Raw genomic sequence first — 20,255 nt, forward strand, 5'->3', positions numbered from 1 at the left:
TAATATAATTGCAGGGTTTGGCTTGACAAGACAAGATCTGGCATTATGCAGATTATTTTATTATAGTGTTCTAAAAGTTTGTTTTGTTATAGGCGGTGGCCTGTTGTGATTAAGGTATATTACTGGGACACACAAGGTTGGTGGTTCGATCCCTGGTCTAGCCACAATAAGATCCGCATAGCCAAATGCCATGAATGAAATGTAATATGAATATGTAATCTTGATATTTATATAAACTGTATTTATATGGTCATTTTTGACAATAAGAATTTTTACAATACATGCCCTTTACAGAAATATTTGGACTCCACTGAGGCCTGTTTTTATCTGTTTCATATTTTAGTCCTGCCAAAGTTTGAGGTTACCGTCCTCTTCCCTGATGTCATATTTGCCCAAGACAAAAACGCAACAATAAAGATTTGTGGGAAGTAAGTAAGAAAAGCTGTATTTGCCTTGACTAAAATTAAAATGTATCTCATCTCATGAAGTGGGATTGTGGTCTTAGTCAGTGGCTGTTTGTTGTTGTCCAGGTACACCTATGGGAAGCCTGTCCTGGGTTCTGTTAAGGCCACAGTGTGCATCAATTCTCACTCAAGGTGGTATCGGCGTGCTCAGTCTCTTCAATGCATGGACGTGTCTCCTGCGAGGGTAAGAGAACAATGACACAAGGGCCCAAGTTAATATGAAAGTGCAGCATCATTGGATGTGAAGTCATACCATTGTTAAAAATGTTTTTATATTACATCCAAAAAACTCCCAACAACAGCAGATTTCTTGATGTGATCTTGATCTTGATCACTCATGCCCATTCCTCAGACTCCAACAGACAACCTGGTGGACAGAGGGTGAAATGGTGCAGCACCAGGGTGTAATCCCTTTAATAATTCCTGTAAAGGCTATTTTAAGTTGCTCCAATAAAACATTCCAAACTGCTTTGAAAAGTACATTAAGGCAACACTGCATATTCAGTGCAGTCCATACATATTTGGACAGTGACACAATTTCTGTTGGATTTGAAATGAAACAATGAATACAATGTTAGGGTGCAGACTGACGGCTTTAATAGAAGGGTATTTACAACCATATCCAGTGATACTTGCAGAAATTCACTTAATTTGTGCCATTTTTCTAAAACCTAATAAAATGGAAATAGTCCGACCTGGCGATTAGGATGCTTGCGTTTGGTATTTCCTTGTCAGAAAAATGTTGTAATAATGTTTTGCCAATATCCCAAGGACATTTTAAAACTAGCTAGCAATCCAAATCTAATTTGGGAATGGATAGGCTATGTTCATGTTAGCTGGTTAAATCTTGGGAGTGCACAGTAGCCGCCATCTTTTTTTTATGAACCAATATATACCAATATATAAATGCCCACACATTACAGCAGTGGTATGCAGAACAGCATCACTGAACACCTAATTTATCAAACCTCTTAGTGGATAGGCTACAGCAGCAGAACACTTCATATGTCTAAAAAATAGGTCTAATAAAGTGCTCACTGAGTGTATTTAACATAAAATCGTAAGAAAATCCACAAGTTTACGTGAAATTTGGCTTTTTTTGGCCTTTTTACTTGTGAATTAAAAATTCACATATAGAAATAATTGACTTTTTCAAATGTGACCTACAATTTTCAACATTCTGTTCATGAGGCTTACCAATGGTTTACCTTGCAGTGAGTCCTCTGAGGGTATGCTCTGAGTCTTCTCTTTATTTTAGTCTTTGACTTTTTTCTTCACAAATGAAAGTATCCTTCGGTCATCCACTACAGTGCTCTTCCGTGGTCTCCCAGGTTGTTTCCTATTGCTGAGCTCACCAGTGCATTCTTGCTTCTTAAAAATGTAGCAAAGAGTTGAGTTTGGTGCAGCAAATTCTTTGCATATTTTTCCACCCAGTGATGGCCTGCTCTACTGGCCATTGACCATTCCTTGGTTCTCATGTTGCGAGACAACATCAACAAACTTAAAATGCAAATTCCACATCGAGAATCACTTGTTGATCTCCTGTGCATGAAGTAATGATCCAACATTTACATTACATTTTACATTTTATTCATTTGGCAGACGCTTTTAATCCAAAGCGACTTACAAGTGCATAGGTTCTACCACAAGTCAAAGCATCACATCCAGAACTAGAAAAATACACCTGGACTGCTGTTCTAAACATATAGTCGTCATATAAGTGCAATATTTTTTTATTTTTTTATTTATTTATTTTTTTTTTGGGGGGGGGGTGGTTAGACAGGGATAGGGGTATCAGAAGGGGGGGGGCGGGGTAAATCAGGAGGGGGGACTAAGGTAGAGTTTGAAGAGGTGTGTTTTGAGTCTGCGTCGAAATAGGGGGAGGGATTCTGCTGTCCTGACAGTGGTAGGCAGGTCATTCCACCACTGAGGAACCAGAACGGAAAACAGGCGTGAACGTGCAGCTCGACCGCCAGGTGCCCGTAGAGAGGGAATCGTAAGGCGACCAGAGCTGGCAGACCGGAGTGATCTAGCTGGGGAGTAGGGAGTGATCAGGGATTGTATGTAATGTGGGGCAGTCCCCTTAGCAGCCTGAAATGCCAACACTAGGGCCTTGAATCGGATGCGTGCGGCAATAGGAAGCCAGTGGAGGCCAATGAGAAGCGCACAGCTGACCAGGAACAGCTGAGCAGACAATTACCCAGTTACCCCCAAATTATGTCAACTTTGTATTACACTGTGTGATAACTGTGCAATTAACAGGTGCCTGATTAAGCAGTACATTTGCTTTTGTTCAGTGTCGACTGATATCTTCCCTCATTTACTGGCCATGTGCCTACGTATCTAGCCAACACCAGCATAGTTAACTAGCTAGCATCTTTGAACCTGATTCTAATGATTTTGCTCAGAATATTTCTGACCTCTGCCATTGTTTGACCTAGACTGACAAGACTGGATGTGCAATAATCTTTCTCAGTGTGACATACGAGGTTCACCTTTCCCCAAATACTCAATATAACCTTGGTGTGCTTGGCAAGCTGGAGGAAGATGGAACAGGTAGGAGTTATGTGATTTTTTCTGAGTTTTTATTTTATTTTAATTAAGTTGAAAGAATAAGCATTCTCCAAGAGAAAAAATATCTTCCACCAAAACAAATCCCTACCAAACTGATTGGATGATATCACAAAACAAAACAATATCTGTATTCAAATAACTATAAGAATGACTAAAAACACTTACATTCTCATGTGCTGCTACAGGACTTGAACAGAAATGCTTTTGAGTTTTATCTTTCTTGGTTTTTTTTATTGGCCCAGAGTATTTTTGTGTGAATATTTTAGACAATAACATTTTTCTATAGACTTTTCCTTTTAAATAGAATAATTGCATCCTGCAAAGAAAATGATTTTATGTGTTTGTTTGTTTTTTAAGAAATGGCTTTAAAATTACTTCAAAATACTGGCAGTGAAGGGAGGAGTTAGTTTTCTACACAAATTCAGAATCTTCTGTGCAGTGATACTCTGGTGCCAGACAGCAGCAGGACAATGACTGACTGTTTCTTTTTAGGTGTTGTTTTGACAGGCTCTGGCAGTAAAAACATAATCACAGGAGAAATTGATATTGAGTTTCAAGACACTCCATCATCTTTCAAGCCAGGAATGAACTATGAGGGAAAGGTAACCATCCACCTTTTCCAGTGAGAAAATGCAGCTCCCATGAGAAACTTCATTTTTCGAATTGCTGAGGCCATCATGCACAATTTATCATCATTAATTTCTAATGGATGAATGACTAAGAAAATGTCTTATTTGGTTTCTTATTTGACCATAAATTGGCACAAACTGAATTTCATAGTCATGGCTCTTTTGTGTGTGATAGTGATAGTCTGACAGAGTATTGGCATACAATTGGGGCACTAAGCTTTTGTAAGCAAACAATGAATACATTTGGTAGCTGATAACAAATTACACTGTACAGCTTTAACTGCAAATGCCTTTTTAGAGAATTTTCCTCTTTTGCAGTGGAACATGGATTCAAACAGATTTGAACTATCCCTTGAATTAATTGTTTATATGAATTGTATATGATGAATGTGTCTCTGGGTCACTTTTTTGGTCACAATTCTGTTTTCACATTGAATAAGACAAGCAGAAAAGCAATGATTGATACATGGCAACATTTATAAGCAATTTGTAGCATTTGTACCAATTTCATTTAATTGTATTGTAATCATTGTGTCACTTTTTATGTAAAGCATCTTTGAGTATCATGAAAAGCACTCTTTAAATAAAATATATTATTATTATTTTGTGTTGGTTTCATAGCTTTATGGCTGTTGAAATTTGCTAAAATGAATTTGTTACACTTTTCAGATCATTGTGAAAGGTTTCTCTTCCTCTATTGCCAACAAGCCCATCTTCCTCCATGGACCGAAGGGGGCTACATGGACATTGACCACTGACAGTGAGGGTGTGGCCCACTTCTCACTGGACACCAGTGGTTGGTTGGAAGAAAGGGCCCGCCTAATTGTAAGACTCCATTTCCTCTCTATCTTTTTGCTTGCACATATTTTCCTGCTGTGTGACTGAAACTGCCAGTACTGTCACCCTCACACAATTCATGGCTGAAGTTGAATGTGTGGACCCTCAAAATGACATGTACAGTACTGTGCAAAAGTTTTAAGCAGGTGTGAAAAAATGCTGTAAAGTAAGAATGCTTTCAAAAATAGAAATGGTAATAGTTTATTTTTATCAATTAACAAAATCTAAATCAAATCAAATATTTGGTGTGACCACACTTCAGCATCAATTCTTCTAGGTACACTTGCAAAAAGTCAGGGATTTTGTAGGCATATAGTCTGGTGTTATTAACCAATTATACCAAACAGGAGCTAATAATCATCAATGTAATATGTAGGTTGAAACACAATCATTAACTGAAACAGAAACGGCTGTGTAGGAGGGTTAAAACTGGGTGAGGAACAGCCAAACTCTGCTTCCAAGGTGAGGTTGCTGAAGACAGTTTAATGTCAGAAGTCATACACCATGGCAAGACTGAGCACAGCACCAAGACACAAGGTAGTTATACTGCATTTACATTACATTACATTTTTGGCATTTGGCAGACGCTCTTATCCAGAGCGATGTACAACAAAGTGCATACCCATAACCAGGGCTAAGTGCGCTGAAAGACCCTAGAGGGAAGTACAATTTCAATTGCTACCCGTACAACAAAGATAAGGACCAGGGCCTATTTATTTATTTATTTTAAATCAACAAATAAACAAACAACAATGCAAAAGTGACCAAACTTAACTATCCAAATACTGCTTCCATAGCCAATTAAAAATACTGAAACACTACGTAAATCACAAAGACAACAATTAAGGTTCACAGGGAGGTAGGGAGGGATGGGGAGAGGTGCTGCTTGAAGAGGCGCGTCTTCAGTTTGCACTTGAAGGTGGGGAGAGATTCTACAGTTCTGACCTCAACGGGGAGTTCGTTCCACCACCGTGGAGCCAGAACAGACAGTAGTCGTGAGCGTGAGGTGGAGGTTCGGAGAGGGGGAGGTGCCAAGCGGCCTGTGGAGGCTGAACGAAGAGGTCTGGCAGGGGTGTAGGGCCTGATGATTTTAGCAAGGTCTCTTCCAGGCAGAAATTTCAAGGCAGACAGGGGTTTCCAGATGTGCTGTTCAAGCTCTGTTGAAGAAGCACAAAGAAACTGGCAACGTTGAGGATTGTCGACGCAGTGGTCAGCCAAGGAAACATAGTGCAGCAGATGAAAGACACATCATGCTTTTCTTCCCTTCACAATCGGAAGATGTCCAGCAGTGCCATCAACTCAGAATTCAGAAATCAATGGGGCCCAGGTACGCCCATCTACTGTGCGGAGAAGTCTGGTCAGAAGTGGTCTTCATGGAAGAATTGCGGCCAAAAATCCATACCTCTGATGTGGAAACAAGGCCAAGCAACTCAACTGTGCACGAAAACACAGCAACTGGGGTGCAGAAAAATGGCATCAGGTTCTCTGGACTGGTGAGTGAAAAATATTTGGCCCTAGCAGAAGGCAGTTTGTTTGCCGAAGGGCTGGAGAGCGGTACAAGAATGAGTGTCTTCAAGCAACAGTGAAGCATGGTGGAGGTTCCTTGCAAGTTTAGGGCTGCATTTCTGAAAATGGAGTTGGGGATTTGGTCAGAATTAATGGTCTTCTCAATGCTGAGAAGTATAGGCAGATACTTATCCATCATGCAATTCCATGAGGGAGGCATCTGATTGGCCCAAATGTATGCTGCAGCAGGATAACGACCCCAAAAATACAGCCAATGCCATTAAGAACTATCTTCAGTGTAAAGAAGAACAAGGAGTCCTGGAAGTGATGGTATGGCCCCCACAGAGCCCTGATCTCAACATCATCGAGTCTGTCTGGGATTACATGAAGAGACAGAAGCATTTGAGGCTGCCTAATTCCACAGAAGAACTGTGGCTAGTTCTGAAAGATGTTTGGAACAAGCTACCTGCCGAGTTCCTTCCTGTGTGCAAGTATACCTAGAAGAATTGATGCTGTTTTGAAGGCAAAGGGTGGTCATACCAAATATTGATTTGATTTAGATTTTTCTTCTGTTCATTCACTTCTTCTGTTCATGCATTTTGTTAATTGATAAAAATAAATTTTTAACATTTCTATTATTGAAAGCATTCTTATTTTACAGCATTTTTTCACACCTGCCGAAAACTTTTGCAGAATACTGTATTCATTCATATTCATAGAATGTAACAAAAAAAGAACATGGACAAAGTTACTGTGATGTCACCAAGTGACTTTCCATGGGCTTCAAAACAATGTTTTTGTATTGCATGTTGTAGATATTGGAGCCAGAGATTGCGCAGTAGCTAAAAGGTGGGATTCTTGTAAGGTCATGAAGTCTGGGCCGGGTCTACGTAAGCTCATGGGATACTGCCTCCTTGAGTGATGTGCAGTGACAAGGCAGTGATGCAAGCTGTCCCTGATTGGTCCACAAAATATTGAAATATTGTCTAAATGACACAATCACTTAACACTGGCACATGGTGAGAAAAAACACCTATTGTGAGTGGATGTTCTTGTTGGACAAAATTATTGGCTTTATTTTGACTACTGTATTGGTATCATTAACTTGCACTGAAATGGGTGGCTGAAAGACTGGAGCCAACCATGCTGCCAATAGAGGCCAATGTCTCTCAACAAGACCTGGGGCCTTATTTCGAAACATCTTAAGATGAACCAACCAAATTATAAAATAATGGGCCTATCAGTCCTAACTTTAGGCCTCTTAAGCTTTTGGTCAAAGAGTAATGCATAAAGCATTGTAGCTCAACCAGCTCCTAAATCTGAAACGTTAGGGGTAGTCAAGAGGACTCCAAAGTCACGAAGACCAAATCACAAACAGTCCCAAGATAGCTGATGCTGGCAATCTGCTTCGCAATCAGGTCAGTGGTTTAGAAACATTTAATGACATCAAGCTTTTAAAATGGTATTGTGTCAAGTGTGCGGGTATTAGAATAATACTCTTGAGTGGAATGATAAGAAGTTTTCTGAACATGGCCCCTGGAAGTGAGCTTCAAAAATGCAGCCCAGTCTGAGCCTTTTGTTCCTATTGTATATTCTGCAAAGTTATTATATATTTCCTGGTCTCTTTGGGCAGCATTGTTGGTGAAAATAAACAATGTTCAGATGGCTGCTTGCAAATCCAGGTTTTGTGAGTAAATCTTCTCTTCTTCTTCCACATCACTGAATACAGGCGAGTTGTAATGAAGAGTCAACACAGATACACAGCACATGCTCAGCAAACCATGTAGCCACAATATTTTATTCGAAGAGCAAGAGCTTCCTGAGTATCAAGCATGCAAAAGAATCACTTCTTTGTGATCAGGACAACCAAGTCCTGGTGCGTTACATCATCCAAGGGGAGGAGCTTAAGGATAAGAAAACTCTTGGCTTTTTCTACTTGGTGAGTTCTTGTCTGATTTTAAATTTTGCAAGGAGGGATTTTAGTTACTGAAATTTGTTCTGAGGCCCCTGGACTGAGTTGAAAAATATCACGTGTTAAGACAGTGAAACAAAGAGAAAAAAGGCAGCAAACAAGCTTAAAACTCCTACATGAGAGACTATCACGCTAAGCACCACACTAAATCTGCTGGGAGCCAACACCGCCTTGTTGCCATACAAGGCTGATGTCCAGGCTTGTTGAATTTTGGCTCCAGACTTCATCTCCTCCTTTTTTTGATTGGGCACCTCAAAGAACCAATCACATCTAATTCTGCCCTCAGAACGCAACTCCAGTAACTAAAACTCCTATTACCTTCAATTTTGATGTGGCCATTTATATTTATTAATCATTTTCAGATGGCAGTGGATGGGGCATAAGTATGGCATTTATTTGCCCTCAAAAGTTACACTGCCAGATTAACATATTGTATACAGGTTTGCTTTCCAAACGGCAAAGAGTTCTTTGGGCTGGACTGCAGAGAAAGTGTTTCTTTAGGATTAGGTGATCTACCCACACAATTAATGATCATAAATTTCTAATGGTCCACTGACTAAGAAAATGTCTTATTTGGTTTCTTATTTGTCCAGAAATTGGCGCAAACTGAATTTCATAGTCATGGATTTTTTGTGTGTCATAGTCACATTCTGGCATACTGAGTATTGGCATACTATTTGTACACTAAACTTTTGTAAGCAAACAATTAATACATTTGGTACCCAATAACAAATTACTTTAACTGCACATGCCTTTTTAGAGAATGTGTGGAATTTTCTCTCACTTTTTTGGTTTCACATTTCTGTTTTCACATTCAATAATGCAGGCAGAAAAACAATGATTGATACATGCCAACCAGTTCAGTCCAGTTCAGCTAACTCCCCTCTCCTGTCACCCAGGTTTTGTCCAAAGGGAGCATTGTGCAGCACGGGCGTTCTGAAGTAATGCTGAATGAAGGAGAAGGTGACGTTCCCTTGAGAAACGATTGCTCATTATATTTCTGAGATGCTCAAGGGAGAACTTTGCCACTATGCCCACATATCAAAAAAGGTTATCACGTCTCATAAACCAGAGACAAACATTTCCCTTTCTTTTTCATTCCAGTTCAGAGAGGGGAGTTTTCTTTCTCCCTGAAGCAGACAGGAGATCTGGCCCCTTATGCCCAGGTGGTGGTGTACACAGTGCTGCCTGATGGAGAGGTTGTGGCAGACAGCTTCGACTTTCCCATCCAGTTGTGCTTCAAGAACAAGGTAAACTGTACCTGAATTCCAGTGAGAATGGAATAAACCATCAGAATGTGTAGCAGCTCCACAGAAAGCACTTCTACCAAAGGCCTTGACTACGCCCCTTCTACAGCTAAAACTCCAAGGGTTCCCTTATAAAAAAAGACTGAAATGGGACTCAAGTGGTAAAATAAAAAAGAGATTTAAAAGAGTGAAAGTCCATGAATATGCCATACATTTTTATAAACAGATGCAGACAGTCAACTGTACAGTGTTTTCCATTCACTGTTTGCTGATTTATAATTTTTTGACTGTGTAATAAAGTGAACAGTGTGGGTGGGTGATGTCTGTAACTTAGATGGCTGCCAAGGCTTAAGAGATTTCTTTCCCGTCTTTTCCCATCAATCACATTACAGCTGATGCTTTCATTAAAAGGGGCTTACAGTTGATGAGGCGAAGCCAATGTGAGCTTAAGGGCCCAATATTTTATCTTATTGTGACTACACTGCGGCTTGGACCATGAATCTTCCATGTCCCCATCAAGCATCTTCGCCACAAGGCTATCTTTCTCCCTGCATTTGAATAACTGTAATTGTGCCTCTGGCAATTTAGCAGTACCTCAAACAGCTGGTGATCGAAGATAACTTCTGAAGTGTACCTATATGCACTCATTCAATACAGAAATTGTAAGCAAAGTAGAGCTTGCGGGCACCTGGAAACTCATGTAACAGGAAGTCGAGGGTTCTGCACAACTTGGGCCCACCATACACCTGGCAGGACAAACCTGTGACTACAGGGCCCAGGCTGAGCCTGGCTTCTTTACTGCCTGAGCCACTCATGAACATACTTTCTGAAGTGAACAATTTCCCATTGCTGTGAATGCAGGAAGCAACACAAGCAGCAACAGCACAAGATGGCAAAAAGTCCAGCATGAAGTATATTGCATGAAGTTGTGTAATGTGCCCCCCCCCAATTACTCAACTTATTTTCTGTTTTAGGTGTCTCTCCAGTTCTCCTCTACCCAGGAGCTCCCCGGAGGGAAGGTGTTTTTGGAGCTGCAGGCCCAGCCGGGGTCACTGTGCTCCCTGAGGGCCATCGACCAGAGTGTCCTTCTCATGAGACCAGGCAAGGAGCTGAGTGCACAGGAGGTGAGCTGAGACCCTGAACAGCCCTGCCTAGTCATAGCCATGACCTGATACATTTCAGTAAGGGATGTGTACTTTGTGTTTTTAACCTTGTGTGGGTATGTTGACTCAGCTTGTGCAACAGAGAAAGAGACAATATTGTCATATGGACAGGGGTACTGTCCTGTTTTTAAATAAAGAAAAAGGGTATCTCCAGTCTCACCTGAATTTGGAATGTCCAATTTGCAAACTGTGTATGCTCACATACGGCCCTGCTGCTGTCTTGGGAGAACGAAAGCCATCCGTGGTTCTCCTCCAAAACATGGGCCTGCCAGCAACTGCTTCTTTTTCACTCCGGAACTGCAAACCACCCACGAGCAGATCAGGGGTGGTGCCAACTATGGCTTCTGGCAATAGACAGCACTGACACGGATCAAATTTGTTACCAGACCATGATGCGCAATCATGTGCCACAAGCAGCACTTTTATGGAGTGAACCATTTTTACCATTTTTTTTTGCTTTGTTGTGGTCTTGTAACCCCATCTCTCATACGCACACTTACTGTTCACACACAGACGCACACACAGCAGAATATTATGAATGTTAGCCACAATAATGAAGCCCAAATTTAGAATGGCTACCTCAGTCATGAATCTTAAATGTGATCCACCTTCTCTAAAAAGCACTTTGTTGTTGTGCTGGCAGTTTACCCTTTATGAAATGTTTACATACACATTTTGACAAGCCCTTCATGTACTTTGTGATGCTGTGTTACGAATGTTCAACCATCCTCAACCATCAACCATGGACAAAAAAAACCCACATCCATTATTTTATTAAAATGATATTATAAAATGTGTTTCACAGTGATTGGATTTTTTTTACATTAGTCAAGCAGCTTATGATTTGTCCTTCCTTCTTCATCACACTTCCACTTTCATTTTTCTATTTCTGTCTATCTGAACTGTTTCAGGTGTATGAGAAGTTGCCTGTCAAGAAGTTGCTTGGCTATCCACGTATTCTCCAGGACAGGGATCCCTCTCCCTGCCTTTCCCTTACACTAGGGCACCCACATAGGTTCTACCACCCACATAGGTTCAGCCATCGACGGGAAAGGCATGCAACGGATCTCTACGGCATCTTTGAGGTAAGCATCTTGAATCCTGCATCGTGTTGGGCATCTAAATACACCTGCAGCTGAACCAGTTAATAATGGTTTGGTTTGGAATTTGAATGAATTTACTCGATGCCCAACTCAGTTTTTTAGTGGATCAGATTAAGTGTTGTATTGCTAAAACAAAATCACGGCATCCATGATAAAAACAAAGGTTGAGTATGAAGTCATTAGCCAGGTGCTGTCAAGATTATATGACTTGCTTGTATATGCATGGGACAGTTATATTCAAGAAAATAGCAGTACAACATCAGTAACCTGATGAACCACTGTTATTAGTAGTAGTGATATTTCTGCAATGCAAATACTTTTCTTGTAGATGTAGTAGTGTAATAGAAAAACAACCAACTGTCATGACATGCATGCTGCTTGTTCTGAGTAATTGAATCATTCATTGAAAGGGGCGTGTTCAAAATAATAGCAGTGTGGAGTTTAATTTGAGAATTCATTTATTCTGTGAAAAAAACAGGTGTCATTAATTGTCCTTTTATTAAAGAAGGGAAGCAAATGTTTCACACATTGTTATAAAATATATTTATATACTTCTGAATTGCTAAGTAAAATTGGCCGGAGGAACAACGTCATTTGATTAATAACTTGATTGAGAGGGGAAAACGTATAAAGAAGTGCAGCAAATTATAGGATGCTCAGCTAAAATGATCTGAAATGCTTTAAAATGGCAACAAAAACCTGAAACAAGCGGAAGAAAACGAGCAACTACTGTTAAAACGGATCGAGCCAAGATTCAGCCATTCATCAGCTCCAGAAAGATCAAAGATGACAATTACCTGTAAGTGCTGTTACAGTCAGAAGACGTTTGATCGAAGCTAAGCTATCAGCAAGAAGCCCCCATAAAGCACCACTGTTGAATAAAGGGCATGTGCAGAATCTGTTACAATTTGCCAAGGAACACATCGATTGGCCCTAAGGGAAATGGCGTAACATTCTGTGGACTGATGAGAGTAAAATCGTTTTCGGGTCTAGTGGTTGTCGACAGTACGTCAGACGACCCCCGGGTACTGAATTCAAGCCACACTACACTGTGAAGACAGTGAAGCATGGTGGCGCAAAAATCATGGCATGGGGATGTTTTTCATGCTAAGATGTTGGGTTCGTATACCAGGGATCATGGATCAATTTGAATACATCAAAATACTTGAAGAGATTATGTTGCCATATGCTGAAGAGGAAATGCCTCTGAAATGGGTGTTTCAACAAGACAACCCCAAACACACAAGTAAGCAAGCAACATCTTGGTTCCAGACAAAAAGGATTGAGGTAATGGAGTGGCCAGCTCAATCCCCTGACCTCAACCCCATTGAAAACTTGTGGCGTGATATTAAAAATGCAGTTTGTGAAGCAAAATCCACAAATTCACAGGAATTTGTTAATTCTGGGCTGAAATACCTGTTTCTATATGCCAGAAGTGGGTTGACTCGATGCAACGCAGATGCACAGCAGTTATTAAAAACAATGGTCATGCAACTAAATATTAGTTCATTAATTTGAAGTGATGTTAAATCTTGAAAAAATTATCCAGTTTATACAGTTTGAAGAGAGTTTGAAGAGAAAAATGTCAACACTGCCATTTTTTTTAATTATTCCTTTTGTTTGCTTCCTGTAAAAGAATAACGCAGACTTGATAAAATTTGTGAATGATTTGGTTTGGAATTGAATGTGTAATGTTTCCACTACTTTTGAAATATTGAACTAAAAGCTATAAAAAAATATTTGCACTTTATTCCCTTTTTTAACGCACTGCTATTTATTTAATCACAACTGTATATTGAAATATAAATTCATTTGTTTGCCTTATTACTATTACGTGTCTTAATCTGAGGTTGTTTAATGAATCTCCAGCTATGTAGGTGGATAATACATGGCATGGAATCAGTGCCAGCTGGTGAGCCAAAAATTGGCGGGGCACAAAACCTTCCTTTAAAATGATTATTGCACTAGCTGTTTTAAGCCATTTTCCTTGATTTGCAACCGTGATTAAATCGCAAAATACTCGATGCTATCAGATATAGCCAACAGTGCCAACGCTTAACACATTGTTAATGAGAGAGGTCAGAGGAGAAGAGCCAGACTGGTCGAAGCTGACAGGAAGGTGACAGTAATGCAAATAACCACACATTATAACAGTGGTATGCAGAAGAGCATCTCCGAACACACAATGTGCCAAACCTCTAAGTGGATAGGATACAGCAGCAGAAGTCTAAAAAATAAGTCTAATAAATACCTAATAAAATGGTCACTGAGGGTATGTTTGCATTGGTTGGCACTTTCATTCAAAATGGCAAATTCCGAACCTCAATATCTCAAAACCAATCTCAATGCCATTTTGCAGGTATTGCTATTTTGCAGCATTTCTGGATACCCTTTAAAAATTTGCATCAAACATTAAGCCTTTTTTTAGGTTAAAATAACAACGGATCCTGACACAAGACCACTCATTCTATGGGTAATTCAGAAATTTGTTCTGTTTCACATTTCTGAATGGTACAAACCTCTTCTTTAATTTAAGTCTTCAACCACGTGTGTGCAGTAATATTTTGAGATATTGAAACTTTTATACGACTAGTCCAAATTCGGTGGAAATTGCCCTCTAGGGGGGATGCAAAGTGTAAAGGGTTAACTCTCTCAGACCCGCATTATGTTCCAGCTCTGAGAAAAATATCACTTGCACTTCTCTAAAAAAATAATTTTAATAGTTTTTTTTTCATATTATTTTTTTTGTCAATGGACAGTAGGACATAACAGTTACAATTTCTGTAGTGAGTACCTCAACATTAATAAGGAAATTGTACTAACATCTAAGAAATTAAAACATCGTGCACACAACACTCACAGTGAAGTATTTGGCAGTGACACAATTTCTGTTGGTTTGGCTCAGTATTCCAGCTCATTGGATTTGAAATTAAATGAATGATTAAATAAAATTAAATATTAATGATTAAGTGTATAATTTCAGGTTATTTACATTCATATCATGTCTGTGTAGGAATTACAGCCCTTTTATACATAGTGTCCCCATTTCAGGGCACCATAACATTTGAGGTGCATGGTTTCAGAGGTGTTTCAGATTAGTCTGGCATGTTTAATCAATTCCTTAGTGCAGGAATACGAGACCCATTTGTCAACATGAGGACCAGAGTTGTGCCAGTGAAAGTCAATGATGCCATTTTGAGGCTGAGAAGTAAGAAAAAACGGGAAGCAATAGGCTTACCAAAACAACATAATTGAGAAGAGAGTACTGATGCCCTCAGTAATCACAAAGGGACTGATATGCCAAGGATGACCTCTACAGTTGATGAGCAATGAATTCTTGCCATAATGACAAAAAAAATCTGTCCGCCAGATCAGAAAAATCTGTCCGCCAGATCAGAAAAATCTGTCCGCCAGATCAGAAACCGAAGGCAGGTGTGGATGTGACCGTGACTACAGTCTGCAGAAGACTTCACAAACAGAACAACAGAACCTTCACTACAAGACGCAAACTACTATTTAGGAGCAAGAACAGATTGGCCAGGTTACAGGACACAGAGTTCTGGAAGACTTTTTTTTTCAGAACAGTGTTGCGCAATTTTAGCTCACTACTTCAACTTAGCCTACTGCTACAGTGAAGGTTAGCTTAATTGTGTTCATATTAGCAATGTTTGCCGTCAAATAATGGTTCCCCACCCAATGAAATCAGAGCTGCCGCCAGTGCATGGGGTTGGGGGACAACATGTTTTTTTACTGTTTGCTTGTTGTCTCTGTCAATTTAATGATGAATATTTCAACTTTTCATATCTTGAAGGCAGTTGGTGTTAAAGCCCTGACCAACTCAGGCATGAAAAAACCTGTTCCCTGCTTTTCCATGGAGCTGGGGCGACGCACTATGGGTTCAAAAGAAAATTTGATTCGAAGCGGTATGATGAACTTTGCTTTTCCTCTTGCTGCTATGGTACTATAACATGGGGCGGCCTGTAGCGTAGTGGTTAAGGTAAATGACTGGGATATGCAAGGTCGGTGGTTCTAATCCCGTTGTAGCCACAATAAGATCCGCACAGCTGTTGGGCCCTTGAGCAAGGCCCTTAACCCTGCATTGCCCCAGGGGAGGACTGTCTCCTGATTAGTCTAATAACTGTATGTCGCTCTGGATAAGAGCGTCTGCCAAATGCCAATAATGTAATGTACTTGATTGACTGATTAAATATTTGCATTAACAAGCTGGTGAACAGATCTACCTAATAAATTGCTCACTGAGTGTATAAATATAAATTTACGCTTTGCCTTAATTGGTCCAGTACTTGCCCCAGGTAGCCTACATTTACATTGAGCTAGCTGACAAAATAAATATAACACATTTTTAAAGGAGATTACACAGACTAATTGCATTAAACGGGCCAAAATAGTGCTTGTTAAAAAAGTAGTCCTGTCATTTATTAAAAAAACGAAAATTTGCAAAATAGACAGGTTGGGACCCCAATTGTTTTTTCATACCCAAGAAAATGTAAATAAGAGAAAATTGCAGAATGCAAAGTTCTGTTAAATCACTCATACAAGTGATTAAGTAAATAAGTTTATACATTTTAAGAATATGAAAATGTTCTTGCATGAGGACCAATGCATATCAGCTGATTGTAGGAGATTATATTTTATGTTTTTTACCGCCAGGGCTGGATTTATTTCTTTTTTGTAAGGAGGAAGCCTGTGGGAAACCTATTTGCACTGCGCATCTTGAAAATAATGTATTTAATATATTTAATTCAGTGGGTGTAGGCTATTCGTTGTCCGGGGTCTATGCTGGCAGTGTTCCTAAAGCAGGAAGACATTGGAACTGTGCACATATTTGTGTATTTATCATAAGTCATATTGTTCATGAGGTCAATCAGAACGATAATGATCATAAGTCGTTATTGCATATTGCACATTTTTCTCATATCGTGCAGCCCTAATAACAAGGGATGTAATGACTGTACATATCACCCGATATGGATGTAAATACCCTCAAATTAAAGGTGACAGTCTGCACTGTAACCTCATATTCGTTATTTAATTTGGAGCCTTAAAAACTGAAATTGTACCACTGTCCAAATACTTACAGACTGTAGATAATCGTAGAAGCTTTTAATCATAGCTTCTTGACTTTGTAAAAATGAGGCAAAATTATACTTTCATTTGCTGAAAATGTGTTAAGATTTATTTGTATTTTGTATGTATTTATTTGTTTATTTTCTCTTTTCTTCTTTTCAGGAGGTTTTCCGAGGCCATCTGTTCATGCTAAACGCATAAGGGTAAGTGGAGGTGGTCCCGGAGTGGCAATTGAACCCAAGGAAACCATTCGCACGTTCTTTCCAGAGACCTGGATTTGGGACCTGGTACCAGTAGGGTGTGTATCATTAACCAAGGGATCCGTCCTACAAAGCATTTAGCCACACACTGGATAGATAGATACACCCTAGGATATATGTCTGACAACTGCCTTGAGCTACTGATTTTCAGCCATTTATTCTAGGTTATTTTAAATCTTCCTGTTCACTCTTGGACTGAGAACTGTACTTTCCTCTTGGGTCCGCAACGCACTTTATTTGCACTTTATTGTGTATAACAGTGTCTGCTAAATGACTGTAATGTAATGTAATGGTTTATTGTTGTCTTCTTCCGATTGGTTATGCTCCAGTAATGGTATTTTAAAAGTCATTTGGATCTAATTGTGATTTAAAAACTCTCATTCAGATGTAATTAATTCAACATTTCATATGCAACACTTCTTCACTAAGTTTCTGTTATGGCTTTTGTCCTTATCATAGATTGATTATCTATTCTCTAATATCAGAATTTCCCACGATATGGTATTTTGGGTTTTTAAAACTCAGATTAGATTATAGATTTTCACCAGTGTTTAAATCATCTGCATATCTCGTGCTATTTACTTCAATTAATGCCATGGTCTTGGTAAATACTCAATTCTGTTTCTTCAGGTAAATTTTAATCACTATTCTAAATTTTTGTTCAGGTAATGCAATGCTATACATGGCGAGGTAACCATAAGTCTAGTTACTGTATACTGAGTTACCTAGGCAAAAATGTTCAACAAAATATGTGAATGCTCCTATTTTTCAGGTTAGCTAACCACATATTGCACTCCCTTCACAACAGTGACACAATTCGGCAGGCATAAGGTAGCCAGCTTTCCACCGTAACAGACAAGGAAAGTCAGCACAAATTGACAGCATTTCCTGATGTGCTCAGCACCTTCTCCTCTCTTCTTACAGAGATTCAGGCAGAGTAACAGTGGAGCAGACCATCCCGGACACTATTACCAAATGGGCAGCAAGTGGATTCTGCAACTCTCCCGCAGGATTCGGGCTGGCCACCAACACAATCCTCACGGCCTTCCAGCCCTTCTTTGTGAGCCTGACGCTGCCATACTCTGTCATCCGTGAAGAGATGTTCCCACTGAAGGCCACAGTCTTCAACTACCTCTCCAAGTGCATCATGGTGAGCCACTGCTCGGTGCACAGCCATGGTTATACCACGGCCCTCTGCGGTCCCGACCAGTAAGAGCAACAAAAAACCCACAAAAGCAGTACATGTACTCAGTGAGCACTTTATTGCATACTTATTAGCACTCATTAGTACTTATTCATTAGTCGTATTAGTCTTCTGCTGCTGTAGTCAGAACTCTCCTCATATCGCTCAGGCTAGCCAAGGTAGGTTCCGTGAGATCTGTATGCTAACGTTACAGTATTTTTGTTGAAGTGTCATGTGATCGCCTTCATGGGTGGCTGCCCATACACCAGTCTCTGTGTTAAAGGGTGGAGTTTCAGTGCCCGTTACCTTCTGGGTAACACAGACTGGAGATTCAGGCTAAACATGTTCAGTGACGTCACTGGACGTGTTTGTTTTGAGAAGTTTAGCCCCATATTTAGGAACCAGCTTCACTGGAGAATAGGTTGCAGCAAGCAATATACTCTACACCACACAATGGTGTTCATATTGATTAAGAAAACTATTGTAAACTGCTAGTTAAGAGTAACAGTCATGTGAAATTTCATACTGCGTCATTTGGTTCAAGTTCTCTTTATTTCTGGAAATATGACACATTAAATTAGCATGTGAGATATACCTGTTATTGGACTTCTGTGCTGGTCATGGATTGTCGATAACAAACACCATGTTCGAGCATAGGGTAGCTCATAAGTGTACTTGGTACCAGAGCACCTTAGGCCAAAGATCGATGATCGACTTTGTGGTCGTATCATCAGACCTGCGGCCGTATGTCTTGGACACTCGGGTGAAGAGAGGAGCAGAGCTGTCAACTGATCACCACCTGGTGGTGAGTTGGATCAAGTGGCCGGGGAGGCTGCCGGACAGACCCGGTAAACCCAAACGTGTAGTGAGGGTGAACTGGGAACGTCTGGCGGAGGCCTCTGTTCGCGAGGTCTTCAACTCCCACCTCCGGAAGAACTTCTCACGCATTCCGGGGGAAGCTGGGGACATGGAGTCCGAGTGGGCCATGTTCAAAGCCTCCATTGCAGAGGCGGCAAGCAGGAGCTGTGGCCAGAAGGTCATCGGTGCCTGTCGGGGCGGCAACCCAAGAACCCGCTGGTGGACACCAGCGGTGAGGGAGGCCGTCAAGCTGAAGAAGGAGGCCTTTCGGGCTTGGCTGGCCCGGGTGTCCCCTGAAGCAGCAGACAGGTACCGGGTGGCCAGAAGGGCTGCAGCTTCGGCAGTCGCTGAAGCAAAAACCCAGGTATGGGAGGAGTTCGGGGAGGCTATGGAGAAGGACTTTCGGTTGGCCTCGAGGAAGTTCTGGCAAACCATCCGACGACTCAGAAAGGGAAAGCAGGGCTTGTCTCAGGCTGTTTTCAGCAGGGGAGGAGAACTGCTGACCCGGACTGGGGACTGAACCCGAACAACACGTCCTCTGTGGAAGAGGCAGAGCCCGAAGACTCGGGGGAATCTGCACCTATATCCCTGGCGGAAGTTGCTGAGGTAGTCAAAAAGCTCCTCAGTGGCAAGTCGCCGGGTGTAGATGAGATTCGCCCTGAGATGCTGAAGGCTCTGGACATTGTTGGGCTGTCTTGGCTGACACGCCTCTTCAGTGTCGCGTGGAGGTGGGGGACAGTACCTGTAGAGTGGCAGACCGGGGTGGTGGTCCCCATTTTCAAGAAGGGGGACCGGAGGGTGTGCTCCAATTATCGGGGTATCACACTCCTCAGCCTCCCTGGGAAAGCTTACTCTAGGGTACTGGAAAGGAGGCTCTGACCGACGGTCGAACCTCGGATTCAGGAGGAGCAATGTGGCTTCCGTCCTGGCCGTGGAACAGTGGACCAGCTCTTTACCTTGGCAGGGTTGCTGGCGGGGTCATGGGAGTTTGCCCATCCAGTCCACATGTGCTTTGTGGACTTGGAGAAGGCTTTCGACCGTGTCCCCCGGGGACCCCTGTGGGGTGCACTGCGGGAGTATGGGGTACCGGGGCCGTTGTTACGAACCATCAGGTCCCTGTATAACCAAAGTGAGAGCTGTGTCCGCATTCTCGGCACAAAGTCAAGCACGTTTCCTGTGGGTGTTGTACTCCGCCAAGGTTGCCCCTTGTCACCGGTCCTGTTTGTGGTATTCATGGACAGGATCTCAAGGCGCAGCCGAGGTGAGGAGAGTGTCCGGTTTGGTGACCTCAGAATCACATCTCTGCTTTTTGCGGATGATGTGGTTCTGCTGGCTTCATCGGACCGTGACCTTCAGCACGCACTGGAGCAA

The 20,255-nt window shown here is 41.2% G+C and overlaps 1 protein-coding gene across 3 annotated transcripts in view; it reads left to right on the forward strand.

The window, feature by feature from the left end:
- The window catches only part of LOC133132463 (alpha-2-macroglobulin-like), a 39,614-nt gene that overhangs the window by 4,351 nt on the left and 15,008 nt on the right, over positions 1 to 20,255 (forward strand). For all 3 annotated transcript variants that reach the window (XM_061247918.1, XM_061247919.1, XM_061247920.1), the window contains 13 exons: positions 344 to 428; positions 531 to 648; positions 2,906 to 3,020; positions 3,531 to 3,640; positions 4,337 to 4,492; positions 7,740 to 7,949; positions 8,882 to 8,945; positions 9,087 to 9,232; positions 10,204 to 10,353; positions 11,304 to 11,477; positions 15,307 to 15,418; positions 16,746 to 16,881; positions 17,768 to 17,993. In XM_061247918.1, the coding sequence (XP_061103902.1) occupies positions 344 to 428; positions 531 to 648; positions 2,906 to 3,020; positions 3,531 to 3,640; positions 4,337 to 4,492; positions 7,740 to 7,949; positions 8,882 to 8,945; positions 9,087 to 9,232; positions 10,204 to 10,353; positions 11,304 to 11,477; positions 15,307 to 15,418; positions 16,746 to 16,881; positions 17,768 to 17,993 (1,802 nt within the window). The remainder of the gene's footprint in view (positions 1 to 343; positions 429 to 530; positions 649 to 2,905; positions 3,021 to 3,530; positions 3,641 to 4,336; positions 4,493 to 7,739; positions 7,950 to 8,881; positions 8,946 to 9,086; positions 9,233 to 10,203; positions 10,354 to 11,303; positions 11,478 to 15,306; positions 15,419 to 16,745; positions 16,882 to 17,767; positions 17,994 to 20,255) is intronic.

The sequence above is a fragment of the Conger conger genome, chromosome 7, assembly GCF_963514075.1.
Source record: "Conger conger chromosome 7, fConCon1.1, whole genome shotgun sequence".
Lineage (NCBI taxonomy): Eukaryota > Metazoa > Chordata > Actinopteri > Anguilliformes > Congridae > Conger > Conger conger.